The sequence below is a fragment of the Chanos chanos genome, chromosome 7, assembly GCF_902362185.1.
Source record: "Chanos chanos chromosome 7, fChaCha1.1, whole genome shotgun sequence".
Classification (NCBI taxonomy): Eukaryota; Metazoa; Chordata; class Actinopteri; order Gonorynchiformes; family Chanidae; genus Chanos; species Chanos chanos.
Genome location: NC_044501.1, coordinates 27,824,863 through 27,848,197, shown reverse-complemented (window position 1 = coordinate 27,848,197; position 23,335 = coordinate 27,824,863). Strand labels below are relative to the sequence as shown.

At 41.1% G+C, this 23,335-nt stretch overlaps 1 protein-coding gene across 3 annotated transcripts; it reads right to left on the bottom strand.

The window, feature by feature from the left end:
- Window positions 1-777: 777 nt before the first annotated feature.
- slc16a13 (solute carrier family 16 member 13) lies at window positions 778-22,667 on the bottom strand. 3 transcript variants are annotated; one of them, XM_030780190.1, is made up of 8 exons: window positions 22,484-22,667; window positions 21,735-21,851; window positions 19,929-19,969; window positions 10,626-10,858; window positions 10,322-10,465; window positions 9,314-9,570; window positions 6,278-6,803; window positions 778-4,473 (listed from the first exon to the last, which is right to left on the bottom strand). In XM_030780190.1, the coding sequence occupies exons 4-8, from the start codon at window positions 10,846-10,848 to the stop codon at window positions 4,094-4,096; spliced, it is 1,530 nt and encodes a 509-aa protein (XP_030636050.1). In that variant the 5' UTR covers window positions 10,849-10,858; window positions 19,929-19,969; window positions 21,735-21,851; window positions 22,484-22,667; the 3' UTR covers window positions 778-4,093. The 3 variants fall into 3 exon arrangements, with proteins under 3 accessions (XP_030636050.1, XP_030636052.1, XP_030636051.1); XM_030780192.1 differs by lacking the exon at window positions 21,735-21,851; XM_030780191.1 differs by lacking the exons at window positions 21,735-21,851; window positions 22,484-22,667 and adding an exon at window positions 21,298-21,380.
- Between the last annotated feature and the right edge of the window lie 668 nt (window positions 22,668-23,335).

Sequence of the window (23,335 nt, the reverse complement as noted above, 5' to 3'; positions counted from 1 at the left end):
TCTTTAACAGAGGTGATTTTCAAATGTTGCTTTTTTCCCCTTGTTCATTCTCATGAATTACAAGTTAATGTAAGAACCTTTTTTTTTTTTGCCTGGAGGTGACTAGGATCATTCCTCATCATTTTGCAACTCAGTGAGATCTGTCTGGCTGTTTATTATATCTTGTTTTATTTTATATGTACATGTCATCATTTTGTAACAGTTTGATTTAGTTGAAAAAAAATTCTGATTAAAAACTGCTGTTACATATTGAATAATGCAATAAAAGAGGTTTTACACCTGTGCTGTTATTTTAAGAATGCTCGAGTCTGCCAAGTCAGAAGTTACACAAGAACACACTGACTATTTGCTGACACACACCACTTGGTAAGAAAAGATGGATTGGCTACGTTTGCCTCGGGTGCTTTTATTTTGACGCAATTATTAATTACAGCGACACACTGTACTTTTGTAACTGTCAGTGCCTGGGAGAAGAGAAAGAAAATAGCTCCTTGAGTAAATTCAGATGGCGTATCCTACGTATGAACCGCTGCAGCCACTTATGTAACAGGCGTCTGTAGAGCTCTTAACTGCGCTAGCATTACACTTAAATAAGAAACTATGCCTATACGTACCTGCTTCTCTTTCTTTTTTTCCCTTCAGCCATAAACATTGGTACACACTAGTTTTCAAACTCACTTTGTTAATGAACGTGAACAATTATGAGACTTTTCAGTGAGGAATCAGTCTGAAACAGTGTTTAGCACACAGTGATGCAATTACGTCATTTTATTGAAATCACCATACAAAAAATACCGTCCTACTAGTACATGTGCGTACCGGAAAACACAAGAAAGGAAGAAACAACAGAAACAAACTGAATGGATCCAATAATGTGTGCGCTTGAGCATTGACATTGACTTTTTTTTGAGTCCGACAGCGAAACAGATTAAGTCCGGGAGCAGACGGGCTGAGCGCAAAAGACTGAGTCAGCGACTGTGACCAGACTGACACACATCAGCACTGATTACCCTCTGCATTTTTTCCATTCATTTCCATTCATCTCATTCTTCAGGCAGCAAAACCCAGCAAGCTAAAATGCAGTTCTGGTCAGTTCTCAATAAGTAGCCTAAGAGTTCACGTCTTTTACTGTATGTCAATACTCGGCTCAACGAATTTGACTGAATGATCAGCCATGATGAAATAAGTGTAAGTGTAAGTAAAGAACAAAGCAATGAAACAGAAGGCGGTTTATACCCTTGGATAAAACATCTTTTAAGCCTCTGGGATATTGTAACTCAAAAATGAAAGTTACTGCCTAGAATTCCGTAAATAGACTCAGCTTGTCTCTTTGGACCCATTTGATACCTCCCCCTCTTAGGGTCTTACCGATAACGACGGTGTACAACCACCCTGGCACCGAAAAGGACACTTGGTCAGATGTGTGTGTGTGCGTGCGTGCGCATATTTGCGTGAGAGAGAAAACTGCGGGTTCTTCTCTTGTACGAGAGGGAGAATTCAGCAGCCTTGAGTTCTCGGTTTTCCCAGGCGTGGGGTATTATGGCTCACATGGCTCGACTTTGCACACGAGAGCCTCAGCGGCTTCTAAAAACAAATCCATTCACACGCTACACCCTCTGGGCAGCTACGACCCACCTCACAGACCACGGTGCTCTCTATAGTCAGAGAACCGCTCCATACCAAAGCACGTCACGGCAGATCCAAACCTGACTGGGCATTAGAGCTTTTACCGTAATTCAGTCTATTTGAAACTTTTTTCTGAGTCTAAAGAATCCGTACCAAACGCTAGCTTGCATGTATAGGCCTAAAATGATTGGTTAAATGAATGATAAAAAGCATAGATTATTAAACTCTTTTTGTGGTAAATATCCAGACAGGATGCTTGCCTAGGAGATCAGCCACTTCCTAATACGAAAGGGGGTTGCGCAAAGTGAAAATTTGGAGAAAAATCCTGTATAAAATTTGAACATCCCAGACTACAGACACATGTGACTATCTTTAGTTATACTTTTCAGAGTTTGGTGACACTACGTAATGAAGACGTCATGAGTTTCTTTCTGTTGACAAACTCATCTGTCAGTGTTTCACTCCAAGTCTTTCCAAGATCGCTTAATGAGGAAGGGAATGTTCTAGATCAGAATGGGTTTGTGTCAGTTACTCACGCGTGGTCTACCTTGGTCTTCTGCCAAAACACAGTAACTGAGACCAGGGTCTTTCCTGAGCGGACAAACTGTCACTGAAAATCTGCCACTCTACCAAATCTGCTACATGTGTTTAACGATATGAGGGCTGGATGCCGTCCGATTAACTTATTCTGAACCCCACAACCAGGGTAAATATATCAAAACATTAAAATAACAATCACGACCATTCCCCCGTTAGGTATATGAGAAAGTAAAACTAACAGCATGAAACGCGCGTTATCAGAACAGATTGTTGCCACTGTAGCTACACGTACCGAAGGAGGGGGAGGGGGTGCAATGTGTCCTATAGCATGATAATGTTTAACGGATATTACAACCCCCAGCTGGGCGACTTAAGTTACTGAGCTCCTGTCAGTTCATCTTATGTAGAACTAGTGCAATATGGTACGGGAATAACCCCCGGTTCACAGGGAGAAACAGATTCTCCGAACACATTTACTTCGGACAAGGTGGTGCTCTTAAAGTTAGCTAAAGATTCTTAAGCAGAACTGGAGGGCAAATGTTAAGATATTCCAGGTAAAGAGTACCTCCCTCTCTGTGCTGCAAATCCGCATTTTATGCGGTAGTTTACAGCGTTTTAACATCTGGTGCGCGTGTCATGGTCCCAAACCGCAGTTCATCTTGCTTTATGAAACCGTTTTGCTTTAAATACCATGTTTTATTAACGTTATGCCGTCATCTTTTAACACCACGATTTAAAAACCTCATTTTATTTTTTTGTCCAGTGTTTGGGTCTTGTCGAAGTTTTCGCGACTTCGTATGTTCTTGTGGTTGTGCTCTCAAACAGAAGGCTTTTTAGCACCTCGCATTTCATAGCACGTTTTATATTTCGGTCTGTCTGTATTCTTAACCTCATTGCTACTATGTCCTATTTGTTATCTGTAACTGCACGAAATGTTTTATTTAAAGATAAAATCACAAATAACCGATCGAGCATAGCCTCGTTTAGAGGACAGTTCAGCGCCTTCTGCCAGCATGGATTGTTTCCACAAAGTTAATACACATAAACTTAAAAATGTTAATAAACTTTTATCCTCGTCCTGTTACTTAGACCTAGTCCTCACAAAGGTTTCAAACATCTGTAAATGCATCTGAATTTAACCATGATATTTCGAAGGTGAGGAGTTTTTCCTGACGCACGCAAGATCGATCGTTAAACTGTTAACAGGCAAATTTCCAACGTGTCCTTTATCAGTTCCAGAAAGGAGATTCCAGTCGAGTTTTTCTGAGAACCTTGTGGCACTTCGGCAGCGGCAGTCAGTGGCATGGTTGTGCGTTGCTGTTGGATATGCGTGGTGATAAGCCGATAACAGGGGACAGCTAACAAGGGAGCACGTCACGAGCCCGAGCACAGTTCATTGACTGAGGTAATCTGACAACCTTAGTTCGTCTTTTAAATAAAACAAACCCTGTCCTCATGTCTTTTTTAAGGCTATAACCCCTGTCCGGGCTAGTAGTGGCGAACATAGCGATGCTACGCCAATCGCCTGGCTTATTTAGACAGTACTGCAGACGAACACAGAGGGCACTCACTGTGAGGTGACTGGCCCAGGCCTGAAAATCATGTACAATTTAAAACACGCAGATACTTACAGAACAGTCATTCATGCTAAAAGACAAAATGATTGGTCTGATTAGCACTAGAATGACTGTCCTTTCAAATACTTCCCATCCACCACATCGAACCATATTTAATAAAAGTTTCCCATGAGAGCTTGAACCAAAAGCAGTCACTGTGATTGGCCAAGCAAATCTTACCCTTCCTGTTAGCTGTCTGTTGAAGCCGCTAACCATGACTAAGATGCTAAAAGGCATCAGCTTGTGTGGGCAGGCTTTGGTTTTGTTTTGGGGTTTTTTTTTAATGTACATAAGCTATCTCCTGGCTGGAATCATTCAGCATCAATCTTCTGATCTGATGCATTGACTGTTCGGCTACATTTATCATGTTCTGTGTTGTCATTGCTGACATTTGTGTCTTCATGTTGAGACTGTAGATCTGGAATGCTGTTTTTCCTATGGAGTGGCAACTCCACTTCAGGGAACGACAGCTGTAATTTCTCTGAGGTTGATTCAGAGGGCGAGATGTGTTTCATCAGACCATCCTCGACACAGTGGTCCTGAGGGGTCTTCTTTGTTTCGCAGGGTGGGGGTGGATTTGAACAGGAACAAAAATGGGGCAAGGTTGCTGTTACCACAGTTCCCAGGATGAGGAAACTGCCAGCAACCATGAAGGAGGCAGTGTAAAAACCCGTACAATCCTTCAGCCAGCCTGAGAAAGAGAGAGAAAGTGTGTGAGAGTGAGTGAGAGAGAGAGGGACAGAGAAAGAGAGAGAATAAAATACAGTATGGTGAAAGACATATTTAACAAACATTTCACATTTAACAAAAAAAAAAGTTTAAAGAATACACACACACACACTTTGACCCTCCTGCATTCTTCACAACCATAAAAAAAAAAGAAGAAGGAGAGACACCTTTGGACACCTTTTGCCTGAACTAAACTGACTCTGAAGAGATCTCTATCAAAACAGATCAGCGTTTTACACTTTGACAGGACTTAACAAGAGGAGGAATACAGCAAAGCACAAGCTGTATCTCCATCTAGATCACATTTATCGAATACCTAAATTACCCTATGAAAAAGAAGAAAAAAATCCCTCAAGCCTTTTTTGCCTTCTTAATACACATAATCCTACTGGTGGTTTTCTTTTAACACACTGGTAAGATAACAGTTTGTACTGTTCCCATGTTGAGCAATGTATTTTGCCACCATCTCAGATTTTGGAGCGGAACAGCCAAGATATTCTTATCTTATGACTGAGTCTTAGGTCAAGTACTGGGTGTAAAGAAGACAAGCCAGCTCTGTATGTGTCTGTGTGTGTTCTGGTCCCTCCAGCACATTACAAACAATCAGGGACTAACAGAACAAATTTGATTATCTATTTTTATTCTGCTGTAACACAGCTGTCTCTGTTTTTTGTTTTTTTCTGTTGTTTGTTTATTGTTTTGGGGGGGGGGGGGGGGGGGGGGATCATGTCCCAAGATCATGTCAAGTCTTTGGTGAAATAGAGGGATATTATGAAAGCTGTGACTGTAAATCAGAATGGCCTCTAAAAAAGCCACATGTAACAGATGGAGAAACTGATTATAGGAGACTTTGAAGCCCATACAGAGCGAAAAAAGACCACAGGATCGGGGAACAGCAGTTGTTTGTGGCAGACACGGGTACAAGAAGCAACAAGAAGCATGAACCAAAATGCAACAGGATCCTCGGATGTATATCCTTTGTCGTCCCCGCGCATTGTGTAAGGAACTGCTAACATCTCCTTTCCTCTAACAGAGAAAAACCAATATTGTCCCAGCCTGAGGCTGCAGGTGACATATGATTTTTGTTTCTTCCTGAGAACAGTTCGCAGGGCGGTTCAGGACTCAGCGTGGGATAGCCTGCGGTTGCATGCACAGGTGATAAATTCTCTTCACAGCGTTAAGTGTATTTGAGGGGAACGTTATAGAATGTCTGAACTGATAGTAAGTAACTGCACTATCCCAATTTAAACTCTTTTAATGTCATCTACCTCAGCCTGACTTTACCACACCCTTCCAATGTTACCTGACACTTTTCTGGTGAGGTCATGAGACTACTCTACATTACTGCTACTAAACCTGACATAGAACTGTTTCCATGACATACAAAACACAGTGACAGAAAAACCGATATAATAGAACAACAACAACAACCAGTGTGTACCAGTGTGATGTTGAAACATACCTTTTGTCAAAAAAAAGTTCCACTCACAGGAGAGGAAAGAGATGACTTTGGATTTGTAAACATATGTTTATACTCACAGGCACACACACATATACAGTATATATACAGATATACAGTATAGTGTGTGTGTGTGTGTGTATATATATATATATATATATATATATATATATATATATATATATACACATACATACACACACATATACAGTGTGTGTGTGTGTGTATGTACACTAGTTCAAACGCTACCTAGTGTTTGAGCTCAGACACAAGCTCAAGGTCATAGACTTATTTTGCTTGTTCTTACCGGACATCGGGGCTCCAAAGAGTCCTCCAATGCTCTCGATGAGCTGCAACAGGCCCAGAGCGCCTAGCATCCGGCTCATGCCCACGATCTCGGGCACCACAGCGAAAACCAGGGGGGTCATGGCGCCGGCACAGAACCCGTAAGCCAAGCTGACAGTTAGCAGGCCCGGGTACGAACCACTCACCGGCAGCAGGAGCATGAAGAGGCCAAGCAGGCCGGTCCAGACAGTCAGCATGTGTGGCAGACGGAGGTGGCCAAGGTCCGAAGCCCAGCCGGACACGACGCGGCCCACGATGTCAGTAATGCCTGTGGCCGAGATGACAAAGGCAGCCTGGTACTCGGAGAAGCCCATCTGCCGACAGTGCGCCACCAGGTGGACGTAAGGCACAAAGTAGCCTACGTTGAAGAAGGTGATGGCCATGGCGTAGGTGAGGAAAGCCCGACTGCACAGCAGGGAAAGCTCGAGGTAAACGCACACCTGCGACAACAGCGAGGTGTATCTGGAGACCCCGGTCAACTTTTCGCTCTGACAGGAGATCGGAGGAGATTGAAAAAGGGGAGGCAAAAACAGTTACAGAAAACAGTATAAGACAGGAGGAGGATGGGGGATGGGTGTGGGGGGGGGGGGGGGGGGTGTTAGATAAGAGAGAACGTCAAAGACAGAAATGAAAAAATGAAAGGAGAGAAAGAAAGAGGGAGAGTGGGTTTAAACACATAATCTTCACATTCTACAGAGCTATATCATTTCCAAATTCTGTGTGAATTGCTCCAACTTGTTTTAAGACAGAGGGTTATCTTTGTAAGTTTGCCCAGAACACACTCTCACTTCTGTTTACACAACGCAGACACACACGCAAACATACCTATAGTCACAGACAACTCCACACAACCAGAATAGCTTACTCCATGTCTGAAATTAAAGGCATCTCTATGATTACTGTTAAAGTCCATTTTTGACTTTCCCTGTGGCAAGCATTCACTGAACAGACAGGGCTGAGGAGTCAGGTTGGGACAGCCATAGAATGCCTGAGGAATGGATATATGTTTTATAACTGTTCCAGTGCTGTCAGAGCAGGGGGAGTCATCAGATCATTGCTACCTTATTCTCTGCCGTTTCAAAACATGTTTTTTTTTCTTATAAAACCACAGAATTCTTTCTCTGGCAGCGCAAGACGGTAAGGGGATTGGGCTCTGGGATGCCCTGAAAGCTCATTACACTTCAAAGTATGCAAAAGTTATTCTTACACTATTTTTTACAGCTGACACGCGGACAAACCCTCGGGTGTAAGGTAAGCAGAGTCATTGTTTAACAATGCTTTGACTTAAATTGTGTAACAACATTCAGTTCGCAATGAACAACTGCACACACAAATAAAATTGAGAATTTTAAGAGCCGCTGGAAATACCAATGGAGTATTTCCTATATAATTTCAGAAAGAAAGATACACAGTCAAACTTGCTCAGTAATCTTTGCTTTTCAAGAGCTCCAAACAACACATATTGCGCAATTATTCAAAAGTATGGAACCCAGTTACAACCAGCAGGTCATGGACAGCCTGTGGCCTAATGGTTAGAGAAGCGGGCTTGTGACCAAACTGGTTCGATTCCCAGGACTGGCAGGAAACATCCATGGCTGAAGTGCCCTTGGGTTAGGCACTTAACTCCTAACAGTGGGCAAGTGTGCTGCCCACTGCTCCTGTGCCTAGTGGTTATGTGTGCTCACTACTGGTTGGGTAATGTAAGATTATAGTGACATCTGAACAGACATGGTTCATGATAGGAGAACTGTTTAACCTGATGGTCTTATTACCAATAGATACAAAGAAAGCTTCACACCTTTGGCGCCGCGTTACTGTTGGAGCCAAGAGCAATTGATTAAAGCAAAATACAACCGGTAATGGGCGAATGGCAGCCATCACAGACAAAAGGGGAATTTAGCATTAACACCTAGATTCTGATTTGCATCAAGCAACATTGTACACCTATTGTCTGTTTGCTTCATGGTATAAAAGGCTGATCACGGTAACAGTTCTCTGAGTTAAGCTGCGGCGCAAGCGGACTTGCTGCCGGGTTCCACCACCACCAAATAAAGCTTACTTGTAAAATCACAAGAAAATCCAACAGTAAGGATGGGTTAAATGCAGAGGTCAAACTCACTGCTCACTGTGCAGTGTATGTGTGCAATCATGGAGATTTAATCTTTAATCTTTTAAACTGTCCAAATGGAGATACTGTTTATGTCTTCTGGTTCGTATTTAGCACTTTCAAAAAACCTTGACATCTTCCAGTGACCGCGCGATGGCTGCAGTACAACACAGGTTGACTTCTCTTCGGGTGAAACAGCATTGTAATCACTGAGCTGAAACCTCTTTGTGTACAGACATGCAAAGGACAATGTTTTAGATGATAACCTACCACCAAAGCTATGCTAAGCTAACAATATAAACAGAAAGATGTGCACCGACCAATTCATTAGCACACAATCCTCACAATTCCTTGCAGCCTACAGTACAAAAAACGCTTATCCGCTGTGTCACATAAAAACATATTTCCCAGCCTCTAAGTGATGTTCGTTCATTAGAAAACCAAAAGGAAACAGCTGTCTATATGTCAATCCAAACGCGTAAAATAGCGTGATCACAGATTACACCGAGCTCTTGACTACTCCATCAGCTAACACCGCTATCTGTTGTTAAATGCTGCGTCGGTGCTGTTGTTCTCGATAGAAGTAGGGAGAGATAATGCTAACCAAGGCTTGTACTGATGGTCAAAGTTTTCAGTTTCACGTCTTTATGTTTGCAAAACTGGAGCCATCTTCTTTCTTAAAGCAGCTATTTGAATATACTTTTGTTTCACTTTGGGAACATTCCCATTAAAACCATACAAAACATCAGCAGTCACAAAAAAATCACATAAGAAAGGTACAATAAGACCAACTACCCCCCCCCCCCCCCCCCACACACACACACACACACACAAAATCAACCTATGTATGGATGGTTGGACAGATTAGTACACATACAGAGATCCACATACCATCTTTAGAGTCTTTGGGGACCCTATGGGTCGAATGAGAGCACCACACGCGACCATGTTAAGGCTGAGCCCCCCAAGTATGAGTAATGCCCCGCGCCAGGCATAGGCCTCCACCAGGTACTGGAAGAGAGGAGAGAAGGCGAAGGACGAGAGCCCCACGCCGGTGAAGCCCAGGCCCATGGCCAGGGACCGTCGGGCGGTGAAGTACTGCATCACAGACGCCACCGTCGGGGTGAAGACAAAAGCCCAGCCTGCACCTGAGAGACAGGTAGCCAGGAAATAGAAAAGTGAATTTGTGAGAGAGAGAAGACAAAGATATGAATAAAACAATTAGAGGCTATTACATTTGCTGCTAATTTATCAGGTTATATAGACAAATCCAATATACTGTGGTCCTAAACAAGTTTTAGCAAGAGAGAGAGAGAGAGAAAGAGAGAATGTGTTTGTCATAAAGTGTACACATTAAAAGTAAAGCTTTAGTTCTTAAAGATCATTTAAAGAGCCACTTATAGAGACGATCCAGTCAAAAATGCTAAAGATGCTAAATCTGTCTGAGAAGAACTGTTGTAGTTCTTAAATTTGTTCAGAAAGGGGACAGTATCATATTTTGTTTTGAGCGTGTGATTGGAAAAGCCCTTGGTTAGTTGTTCTGCCTGCAGTGAAATACAATGTTTGAAAAAAATGTACTGTGAGAGAAAGAGAGACAGAGACAGAGACAGAGTGTGGTAGTGAGTAAGGACGTTTCCTTTCATGGCATGGGTATGGTATCTATCCTTTGTCGATGACTAAGGTCAGTGGTAGGTGAAACTGGTTTTGTTGCTACAAACAAGTCCCAAACTAGTACTTTTATACATGATCACTGAAGCCTTTGTTAAACTGAGATGAACTTTGTCAGCTTAACCAGTAATGAACCAGTAATGAATAGAGGTTTTGCTCTGCACAACAAAAAGAGTGTGTCTGAGTGAGTGAGTGTGTGTGACCTTGTGTATGTGTGCGTGTGTGTATTACCTGAAATGAGACCCATGGTTAGGTAAAGGTGTCTGAGGGTTGAGGCCTGTGAGGCCAAAATGAGACCAAGTCCTGAGAGAAACCCGCCCATCATCACAACAGGACGGGCTCCATACGCATTACACAGCGCTGTTCCAACAGGACCTAAACACACACACACACACACACATTTAACAGCTTTAACCATAAATTTTGCCTGGGCAGCAGATAGGGCATGTATGTTGTACATGTTACAAAAAAAAAGCAAACACACTGCTCTCATACATGTGTAAGCAGAGAATGTATTGGGATATATGGTACTTACTGAAGAGTTGTTGCATAGCAACCCCTATGGAGGTGATCCAGGATACAGCTTGGGCACTCTCACCAAAATACTGCACAAACTCCACGAAGAAGACCCCCAGACTACGGATGAGGCCGAAGACCAAGGCAGAGGCCACAAACAGAGACCCAACCACTACCCAACCCCACCCTCCATCAGGACCCTCGATGGGTGAAGTGGGCTTCTGCCCCTGAGATTTAGCCATGACTAAAGATCTGAAAAACAGAGACAGAAGGGAGGGGAGGAGTGAGTGAAAGCCTGTCCATGAATCAGTGCTAGAGAACAAAGGTCAATGAGAAGAGGAAAAAATAAGAGAGGGAGAGAGAGAGAGAGAGAGAGAGAGAGAGAGAGGAAGAGGAAGTGAGTGTGTGTGTGTGGAGGGGGCAGATAGGTAAGTGAGTGTGAGAGATAAGAAACATAAATAACAAAAAGGTAGAGAGAGAGAGAGAGAGAGAGAGGGAAGATAAGGGAGAAAAGGAGAGAGAGGGCAGATAGATGAAAGAGAAAAAGGGAGATATAGAGAAAGTTAGAGAGAAAGAAAGCAGGTTAGTGGGTTATTTTCTGATGAAGGACAAAAGTGAAACATTGAGGAAAACTTTTTTTTTTCTGTAACATGAGGGCACGAATGATTGACAGAGGTGAGAGATTATCAGTCCTTCCAACCGGAGATTCTTGAGGTCAAATGAGAGCACGTTAACTCCATATTCAGGAGAGATCAGGTGATCCTGTGGTAACTGGGCCACAGTTCAACCACAGCAATTCTGTTCAGTTCACAGTCTTTTAGCATCAAGTGAGCGTTTAATTTGGTGGAACCAAAGTTCAATTTCCACTTCATTTCCTTTTTTCCATGTCATATTGCTTAAGGAGTTCAACAAAAACACGTGTAATGGTTCATTCTTTACCTGAGCTTGGTAATCCCTGCCACGAAATTTCAATAAATCTACATGTTTTAAAGTATTCCAAAAATCATTAAAGAAAATACTAAGATTAAAATAGTTATATTCAGCCATTTTCTGCGGTTCGGAGGGTGAAAAATTGAAGCGGTGTCTCTGCCCAAGGGGAGGTAATACTCCTTGAATTTTTAGGCATGTTAAATTGAACTCAGTTTAAGTATAAGCAGAACAGTAAAAGTATAGAATAACTCTTTCTAACTGAGAAATCATCTAACAACACAAGCTTAATCATTTCCAAGACATTGTACACTTCTTAGTAACACCAAATATAGTTATTCTTCAATTATGAATTGATTTCAAAGTTTCAAAAAACATTACACAACTGCTTGTCCCCCACATTCAAAAGCCGTGTTGTGCATTCATGGTTATGGGAATGGTTTTGAGCTAAATTATTAATTATAGAGCAATCAGAGTCTCACAATTAGTGGATCGTTTACTACCCTATGTATTGAAAAGTAAAAAGTCTCCCCTCCAATTGCCACTCAACACTAGTCTAATTAGAGTGGACCATCTTTTCAGACACTAGACACACACAAGGAGGGGGTTGTGACCATTACACTTAACTTGCTATTGGTTTTCATCATGTCAGATGTAGGCTACTGTTTCTAATATAATCTGGAGAGTGCCGTGCGAGGAGCACTTTTTACACAACTTTACTGCTCCTCTGATTACGTTTACTTCAATTCCTTATCTTTGCTTATGACGACACGTTAGGAGCAAGTTCCATATGGAATGGGCTTATGAAAAATTCTACTTCTGTTATTGGTCAGTGACTTTTTCAAAGCCAATTTATAGATTCAAAAGTAAACTTAAGACAAAACTCAAAGTGCAAACTGAAACTTTTTTTTCTTTGGCAGTGTTGCCAAATCCTCACCCTGGTGAACCATGAACACACTCATTTTTTAAACTAGTCATTCAGTCATTATGGCCCAGTTGTTCAGAAGTAATCTGATCGGATTTTGGCTATCAGATTAGATTAGATCACGTAATCCAGTCTTGGTTTTGATCTGGATCAAATCTTCAGTATGTGTTCAAAACTTTTTAGGAGGATAATCTTGATTTTTTTTTTTATCCAGAAAATCTGGATTAACATGATTCCAGCAGAAGGGTGAATTCAGGTTGGATTTCAGGAACTAAATGTAGTAAAACGTTAAAATTGGTCAAATCATACAACGTTTGTATCATGTAGTATACTGTCGCGCCAAAGGTATGAGGAAAATCTGGTTAATGGTTCACTGTGAATATTAGACTTAATACTAATCTCACTTTTAACCTTATTTTGGAACCTGAGCCCAGTGAAATTACAGATATTCTGAAAAACTCTATTTGTAGCTCAGCGCTCTGAACACTGAACCTAGAAATGATTCAGAATAACTCTTCATTAGCTGTACATATAATAAATAACAGCATCAAAGTAGCAAGTACAATAATACTCTTCGAATTCAATACCTCTAGCTAACTAAGTTCCTGGATCGCCACATTCAGTAACTTGGAAACTACTTATCACGTACTCAAAGCGTAGGAATACGAACGTACACGTTTAATACAACGATCAAATTCAAACGGTACAGAATGAATGCTGAATAAACTGGAAATTAGGTGGAATTTAGGCACATCCGCTATACACACACATAACAGCATCTAAACTGCAAACAATAAGACAATAAGACGAACAACTAACGGTAGACAATAAGGATATCCTCGTTGCCTCAAGTATGTATGAATGAACAACTACGCGAGCATGAGGCATTACTCAGGAAGAGGCACGTTTAACCAAAAGAACTATCTGAGTGATGTTCTAGTGGAGTTACTTACACACAAAAAGGGGTTGTGAGGAAGGGAGAGAAAAGGGATGAGGAAGAAGAAGAGCAGGCCCAGCCACGTTCAGGTAGGAGAAACCGGAGTTATTGAGGTTGGCAGTTGGAGACCGTGAGCGTGACTTCGCGTCGGTGCTGGGAAAGTCTTTTAGCATCGCGGATGTTCCGTTGCGGTGAGCGTGGGCCGATTGTTCGTGGAGACGAGCAGGACAGAACGGATGGACTTATATTACGGCTGATACAAGCGGAGCTCAACTGGAGCTGAACCTTAGCATAACTGAACTGTAGGGAGTCTGGCATTTTGTCTGATATGGGGGGTGTTGGAGGTGTCTCTGCCTGAAAGGAGGAGACACTCCTTGTAATTTGGGAGGTATTCATTTGAGCTCGGTTGAAATAATTTTACGTAACTTTTTCCCATTAAAGAATAGTAAAATTGCATCCGCGTACTCGTATTTCCAGCATTTTATGCTCCCGAACAAGATCAAATAGCCTTATTTATCATTAAAAACAGCACAGTTACACCGATGGTCACATAATTAGCTGCTCATGACTTGGCTCCTGGCTATTTTCAACTTTTACCGCGCATTTATGACTATACGAACAGTTATAACTCGATATGCGTATTTAATTGATAATATCTTATGGTTAGTTTCATTTCTCTTTTGTTCTACATAGTTTGTGCCCGAGTGGAGCAATGCAGATGGGGCCTGTGGCATGGTCTGAATTCCATTCTCACAGGGAAACTAACCTTCCGAGGTGATCTAGTCTCCCTCGCAATTAAACGTTAACAGCATTTGACCAAATGGTCCGGGGTTGCTGCGCTAAAGGGAAGCCTGGGCCATGCCATAAAAGAGAGAACTGGGATCAAAGGGGATGGGGATAGAGAGGCAGAGTGAGGGTGATAGAAAAAGATAAAGAAGGGTGAAAAAGAGGGAGAGAGTTTACACAACTGCAACTTTAATTACTAAGGAACACTTAAGGTTAACAAATGTCCTTTTCTTTCTGAAAGCTGCACAGTGTCTGCCCGACAATACATTTATTTATATATTGCAACTGATTTGTTTAACTGTGACAGTGATAAAGTAGATGAAGTAGACATTAGGCTACCTATTAAGCCTTTTTAGTCCCCATAAAATAATCCCCCAAACAGCTGTCAATATCAAACAAAAATAATCAATTTAATTTTAACTGTCATTTGTCACTGTATATTAATTACAATGACACAATCACCAGAGTTGAACCAGTCAAAAGTAGTTTCTAACAATTGCTAAATTAGTTTCTATTAATCTCTTCAAATAAAGTGACCCCCGCTAGCTATTCTACCTGTTGTTCTTTACATGGCTAGTAGCCAACATTGTGATATGTAGTCCCATTTAGAGCACTGGTAATCTGGATTTGGTAATCTTGAAATGTTTGTATCTGGATCAGGGTGATCCAATCCAGTGTTCCTTTGACAAACCAGCACAAAAGTAAGATGGATTACCTGATCCTGGACAGCAAAACATGGGATTTCCAAATCCAGATCATTCTGATCCAGATGAAACCTTTTGAACAACTGGGCCTACAAGATTTGTCGACAAGTTAAACCAAAAGCTGTAGTGCTGTAGTAATCTGATCGGATTTTGGCTATCAGATTAGATCAGATCACGTAATCCAGTCTTGGTTTTGATCTGGATCAAATGTTCAGTATGTGTTCAAAACTTTTTAGGAGGATAATCCTGATTTTTTTTTTATCCAAAAAATCTGGATTAACATGATTCCAGCAGAAGGGTGAATTCAGGTTGGATTTCAGGAACTAAATGTAGTAAAACGTTAAAATTGGTCAAATCATACAACGTTTGTATCATGTAGTATACTGTCGTGCCAAAGGTATGAGGAAAATCTGGTTAATGGTTCACTGTGAATATTAGACTTAATACTAATATCACTTTTAACCGTATTTTGGAACCTGAGCCCAGTGAAATTACAGATATTCTGAAAAACTCTTTTTGTAGCTCAGCGCTCTGAACACTGAACCTAGAAATGATTCAGAATAACTCTTCATTAGCTGTACATATAATAAATAACAGCATTAAAGTAGCAAGTACAGTAATACTCTTCTCATCTGTCATGGGAATGATTTTAGGAGTACTCCTCATCAGGAACTACATCCTGCTCCTACCATCTCAAATAACAGCCCCGTAACCACCACAAAAGAGAAAAAAAAATAACTGTTTTGTATTTCGCAACTTATTCAGTTCAACAAGACACTGATACGCAAGCTGGCGAGTTCAGATGACCGCTGTCACTGATGCCAGACTTAAACACGTGAGCAAAACCGTCCCTCCTTCTGTGTTTCTGCAAGTGGGTATTCCAAGTGGCCATAGTACGCCCCAGAAATTTCTTAAGTTACTGTGAAATATAAGTTTCACAGCACAAGTGATATAAAATTTCATAAAAATGCACGATGTATCATTTTTGGAGCAAACCTATAAGACCAAAATGCTTTTGCCCTTTTTTCACAATTCAGTTTTTTCTCAATATGTCACGGCTGTCAGGATCAATCAGCCACTCATTTGTGCAGATGATTTCTCTCTGTCTTCCCAAAGCTCAGGGCCTGGCCCCCAGCTTCTTTCCATCATCCCAAACACAGGTGTACAGCTGGCTGGCTTTCCCAAGGCTGTGTGCACAGCAAAAAAAAAATCCATACAGGAATTCTCCATACTCCACATAACCTCTATATACGAAATTTGTAAAGGATTGACAAGTTAATTGTAATTGGTTGACAGGATAACAGCAGTAGGAAGAAGTGAAATACTGCAGAAGGCCCTAAGGGGGCATGAGAAATTCGAAATGTCAAACATTCATCACCTTTTCTCCATAGCCTCTGTCTCAGTCATGCCTTCATTAGGGGGCTGATATAAGAATGAGCAAAGTCTAATTTTGACTAAACTCCCATTTTAATAATTTCTATTCAAGGAGGCAACGTTCAAGGCGTGTATACTTTTCCAAATCCTCTTAACTTCCATTTAAATGGAAGAACCGTTCGCCCACCTTTCCCTCAGGGGTTTGGTTTGCTTAAGTGCATATGTGAGCCGTAGATATAATGAGCAAAATATACGTTTAACACAACAACATAACAAGGAACGCACTCCAAATTAAAAGTGTCTGTGAACAGTTACGCTGAGTCAGTGAACTGGGACTGACCATGTGCTTAGGCCACAGAGTACATAAAAACGTTTTTTAAAAACCAAATTAAGTAGTCATACATGGAGTTGGGATGCAAGTGCTGTCTTTTCTTTACAATAGTAATTATGATGTAACCAGGGAGGCTCGACCCATTCACGGCTCCAGATGGCAGAACATACCGTAAACCAAGTGTCTCTGCAGATTAGAAGGAGTAGAGTGAGTTGACTCATTCCATGATGACAGGGAAAAACAGGGCCTCACAGGGGTGAAGTTCTCCCAAAATAATACTGTGCCATTTTCGTCCACACATGTGCAGGTACGTGTTTGATTTGTTTTCGCAGGTTGGTTTTATGGAACTTGGGTTCGTGGCCAGTTTCCTTCCTGCCATGCGACGATAACATTAAAGTGTGTCCGCCTACCCTGAGAACATGTTGTCTGCTCCTAGCAGATAACATCTGAACCCAATCTCCCTTGACTGATAGCAGACCCCCTGAAATTCCTGCCACTCAAAAAAATGAAAAAAAAAAAAAAAAGAACAGGTGATGCCCCATCTGTGATTACTACTGACACCTTTTCTCATAAGGGTGATATACCATGACAGGGACTCAATTTGAATGCACTTTTGAGTTTCTCCAGATGGAGTTATATTTGGTGATGTTCTTCTTAATGGTGTTGTAGCTTGTTTGACACTTGGTATAAGTTTTATTTTCTGGTCAATGTGGAAAAGTTTAGTCTGCTGGAGATTAGCTAGAGTTTAGTCACTCTGCTTCACGGGCCCCATTTTCTATAGGTTTGCAGCTGTTTTAAGGTGTGGGAGCTGTTCCTTAGTTGGGTGGGCTTGAGTGGGTGATACAGATACATTAAAGGGATGCCAAGATTTGCCAACGCCATTGTTGGCACCGTCTCACTTGGACCCATAGCGCCACAGTATTGTTTTTTTTTTTTTTAATTAATGTTGTTCTACAAAACGAGCTGATGATGGAACATCCCCCTTTTATGTGGACACACCCAGCGGCTTTATTCTCTGATGTTTGTTGATATCTGAAGCAAAGCTCACATGCACACACTTCATTTAAGGGCATGCCGGTTACTGAAATGTTTGTGACAGTTCTCGATTTTTACGTAATCGTTAATGGATCACACGCACACAGGAAACTGTTAGCTTCTGCATTTTACTCTGCTGCACCAGCCGAACAGCTGCTGTTTTACTGCCGTGCTGGTGGGACATGAGCTAAGCCATTGTATGTTTCTCAAATACTTTAGAAACTAATTATTCCAGATACCAAAGATAGTCATAAGTCATCAACACTGACATACTCCTCTCCTCTAACACATCATATGGAGGTCGTTCTAAATCAGGTTAGACAAAGACCAGTCTTGGAAGGTGGAAATCCTTCTGGTTTTAGGCACTGCCTCCTAACCAGAGTCTGAGGTTTTTTTTCCCAGTCTGAAATGAAGGGAACCGTAGTGTTCTAGCATTCTCATTCATTCTCACAGCATAAAGATCTCGGGTGAGATCTCGCTCAAGGCAGACTTGTAAAGCTATGAGTGGATTTACTGATTCAAAATCTAAATGATGAAAATGAGTAAGTGACAAATACTACTAAGTATAATATGTTGAAAGAACATATATTGAAAGTCATGTGAAACATATTTCATTACAAGGAAGTAATTGTTACATTAGACCCATATGTCAACAAAGGTGAACTTTCTTTCAAGAAAACCGACCACAATTGATAGAAGTTTAAACTGTACGGTTACTATGCTGAGAACATATTGATCCTGATCTCCAAGAGCCTTGAGCAGTTTGGAGTGTTTATGAAGACACAGACTCCACCCACACATTGTGTGCGCTAAATGATAAAGCCATAGGCTAATACACACACACAAACATGCACACACACATCTGAACAGGAATATCAAGTTGCTGCAAACATGCATAGACTGAGGCTTCAAACCGAAAACTTGGGTTGAAAATGCTGATGATAGCTTTAACAATACACAACAAATTCAGTTTCAATACCCCGCTTGCTATTCTAATTGTTAGTCAAACGGATTAGGCTACAGCACCAAATTCTTTAAATGCAACACACTGGCAAGTTTGAAAAAAGTTAGCCTGCTGCCTCACATGTTTTGGTTGTTCAATAGAAATCATATTTTGTATCATTTTTTTGGAAGATCTCTGACAATGTGTCAGTTATTACATTTTTCACTTTCATCTCCCCAGTGCAGAAAAATAAGCAGCCTCAGGACAACTGTGTGCCAAAAGCACTAAAACACAAAGGAACAAATCTTGTATTTTGAAAAGCATTCAAAATACTTGTTTTCATCTCTTCAATCAAACTTGGGGCTCTTTATGTGTTATTATCAATGTTTTGAGTTCCTTGCCGTTTCTTTCATCGTCGAGAAACGAACCGGTCATCCACTCTGTTCCATTCTTCCTTCCGCTCTTCCAGCCCTTTATCGCTCCATTCCCTATTCCATCCATACTCCATAAACCCATGTTATTACACCTTTTTCAAAAGCTCTACAATGACTGTTCAGTATAGTTTGCCTATTCGACACTGTATAGCTACTGCTCACCTGTGCTTTTATACACCTCCATTCATCCTCCCATCCACATTACCTATCACTACTACAACTGCCCGGTATAGTCTTCTTCACCGCACTTATTTCTTTATTGATTTATTTTACTGCAGAGCTAGTGCTATCCTTTCTGTTCATGTCTCCGTCCACCCAATCAAAGTATAACTCTACACTATTTAACGGGACTTTTAATATTTTGTTGTTATTTCTTTACTACAATGCTAACTCCAAACCCTTTTAGTCTGTCTATTCATCAAAACTGCTCCATATTGTAAAATATCTTTACGCTGTTTTCATTTAAGTGTTTTCGTTAGGATACTAAGCTGTGAGACCACTGAGATCTGCCTGAAGTCCTTTTGAATGTATGGGGGAACATGAACAGAAAATAAAAAATGCCACAGAAGTGAAAAACCAAAAAAACCTTTGGACTCTCATAGGGAGACCCGGCCAGTGTGTCATCTTTAATCGTGTGGACTTTAGATCTCCCAAAGATATCGGCTTCCGCAAACACATCACATGACTGATGAAGGACTCATGAGACCATTAATACTGGAACTATTAAATAATATTTGTGCTGTGTCCATGTCTGTGTGCGTTTGTGTTTTTGTGTATGCATGTGCATGTCATAATACACAGAACAAATGCACACAAATGTGTGTGTGTCTGTGTGTCTTCTATGTGTGTGTGTGTGTGTGTGTGTGTGTGCGTGAACGTGTTTTTACAAACCCTTTTCAGCATGCTAAATATTGTTGGGCACTTACCTGTCTTTTCTCAGCTGCGGGTTCTAACAGACAGGACAAAGCTGCAAGAGAGAATCAAAACAACATCACATCTCAGCATTTAACATCAGAAAATCTCCACTGAACACAGAGCAGGTGGAAACGGCAAGCGACAGCGCACAAACCAACTTGCCTGCACCTGTACGCATAATGAACTGTGGATAATGCACGCTATACTTCCATCTGAAAACTACTCATGACAATCGTAGGTTCAGACCGCTGGTTTTTAATCCCTTCCTCAGGCTGCCCCCTCCTCTCTTCCCTGCACATTTTTGCCTCAGCCCTGAACAACCACACCCAACTCCACTGATCAACTAATCACCAAGCCCTTAAATGACTCAAATGGCATAATCAAACAAACATACACAGGGCAGGGAGACCCGGGGCACAGACTGAAAACCAGTGGTCTATGGTACAACTCATTTAGGCCGACCACATTTAAACTCCTCCATATCAAGTGTGTTCAAGAGCTAAAGTTAGTCTTAAAATGCAGACTGATGGTCGTAATGCCGTTGTGTCTTAAAACCATCATGTAATTAAAAGTGAAGATAAAGAACATGTAATCGCATTCATTACAGTAACTATTAAACGATCACACAAATCAAGCATCACCATTCAGAACAACGCGCCCATATGCTTCTCTGTCTGGTTTTTGATAACCCCTTTCCACTATCACAGTATCACTGGTCTACTCGTCAGCATCACTCTTCAGTTACAGTGCAATCTGTACCTCTGCACAGGGATTTTCAGTTTAAAAGCTGTACAAGGCGAGGAGGATGTCAGAAATGGTAAAGGATGGGGTCTTGTACAATGCTCCCTCCTGGATACGTCTCAGCTAAAATGTATAGGATACTATGGATGTACTCTAAACAAATGGGTGAGGATGCAAAAAAAAAAAAAAAAAAGTATGCACAAATAAGGTAGCTTTGCAACATACACTTCTGGCAGTAATGGTTAACCATGATCTCCTAAAGATGCTTACCAGTGTGTTCACGTGTAAAAAAAATATAATTTACTTGACAAATTACAGGTTGCATGTACAAGAAAAAAAATTTCCCCGAGGCCCGGATTTTAACGTCACTATTACTTAGTTCAACCTGAGCAGATCATTAAAATTCCTGACTGAAAACAGCCAGCGAAAACATCAAAGTGCGATGTACTTTACTAATGTCTAATAAATCAATTTCATGCTGCCAAACAGACAGCTGCCACAAAAAAAGAAGTCACACTATTTATATATACACAGATGAGGTGCAATAAAGAAGAATTAAAGGGTTAAACTAGTAAATACCGTTGCCAAGCACCGTTTAACAGCGTGGTAGTAAAGTAAACCGATAAAACATAGACGTACCCAGTTCAGTAACGACGAGTTATAGGTCTGCTCAAGGTATTATACCTCCAGTCGGTAATCTGGCGTGCGGGTGGCGCGCGATGAGTATACGGTAGTGATTCCTGAACTTCATTCTCTGTACACTGGAGACTCATTTTATGGCATGCGGTGTTACTCCCAGCTCAAAAAAATCTATAACACTCATGCACTTTGGCAAACAGGAGGATCTAATGGGGGTGTTTCGCCCGCCTCTATGGACATTGAGCACATTTGTCAAATTAAGGAGATTCGTCTGAACACTATACACCAGATACATTTTGGAGGCAACTGCTCTACTTCTGGTTTGCAAACATGTTTCTTACTAGGTTTATAACGGGTTACTGCTGTAATTACGTCTTCAGTGTGTATAAGTATTATAAATATTCGAGGAAAGACAAACATACACAGGTCATACTTACTATGTAATTAAATGCGGACGTCTGAGTGTACACATCCGTAGTCTCGTTGAACGATTGAGTGCCGTGTTTTAGCCTATAGAAAACTGCACAAAGTAGGCAAGTGGTGGTAATTGGACGCTGGGGGGAGAGACACGTGCACAAATTACTTAACTCGCTTCTCCTCGCGAACACCATAACATAATCTGGATCTCATTTTAACAACAATGCCGTCTGTCTTAAACTGGGCATGGTCTTATTGTAGCTCTTGTGGTTTTGTTCGTGAACCATGTCGTTGTGTGGTTATCTGAGTCAAATTCTAAATGGATTCGGCAAGTAATGGTGCGAAATGTGGTTTGTTTATTGTTAGCTGTTGGCAGATAAGAAAAGAGTCGTTCATGTAGATAGACAAAGTCTGTCGACCGAATATTTTCCATGGCTTGTGATCTAGTTTGTGAGCCGATATAAAAATGATCTTATGCTCTAGCGATAAATCATTATTCGACCTGCAATGTTAGAGAATCGCAATAAAATGTGTCCATAAGGAAATTGCATTTGCAAATTCACCCAGTCATGTGCAGCCTATAAAGAAAAGCCGGATGTAGCATGGCTACTTGATAGAATTGAGCCAACGCTTTTACATTAGCTCGTGTAAATGTTATTTTAAACCTTAATAGGGGCTTAAGAATAATTAAGATGATTTGATTGCAAAACACGATTATAGGATAAATAACAGGTTCGTCTTTGCGAGACTATCCTCGTGTTTTACTCACCAGCTGATCCCTCGTTCTGTCGAATCATATCAGCTTCGTATCAGACTATTCAATATCATCTACTGAAATTTAAACAGGCCATCACTGTATTTGTCATCGTATCGATGAGAGTAAAGCTAGGCTATGTTTACAATAGGCACCTGAACACAGTGTGCTGTCGCCGCCACAGGCTCGCACTCGCACGTGTCCAGTCTATGCGCACACTCAGACCAGAGAACTCCGTTAGTGCCACTTGTGGTCTGTAGGAACCTCAGCGATCAGGAGGTACATGGACTAGTGTCTGTAACAGATAAACACGCCCCATGCAAATTACATGGAGATATGCAATATTTCGACTCTACTATGTCGTTGCTCAAATCGGTGATGAATTCCACAATTCCCCTAGCGACATAGCATGACTCCTTTGTTTTCATTTGAGGTATTTGAACAAAAATTGACAATAGAAGTTGCTTATTTTTATTCTGGATAGTGCCAAAAAAGACAATCTTTTTCACCGTGTCTCTACCAAATAGCCTACTCACAGATGTTGAATGAGGACAGTGGTATTTTGGTCAAATTAGCTGTACTTTGAAGTACAAAACATAGTGTACTAATACATAATACACTTGTGCAAATGAGAGATACAAAACCGTGGCCTACTTCAACGCAACGATTCCAAGGGCCCAGCACTGACAGGTGCCCTCAAAGAACACTATAATAATTATTATTATTATAAATATATTATATTCTTTCATAGGGCCCAACATTTCTAGTGGCGCCCCTAATGGTGTCTGCTGTATGAAATTTGAACTTTCGGTTTTGCTTTCGTGTGCACCGTATCTGACTTTAAGTCTTTATACTAATTTTACTGTT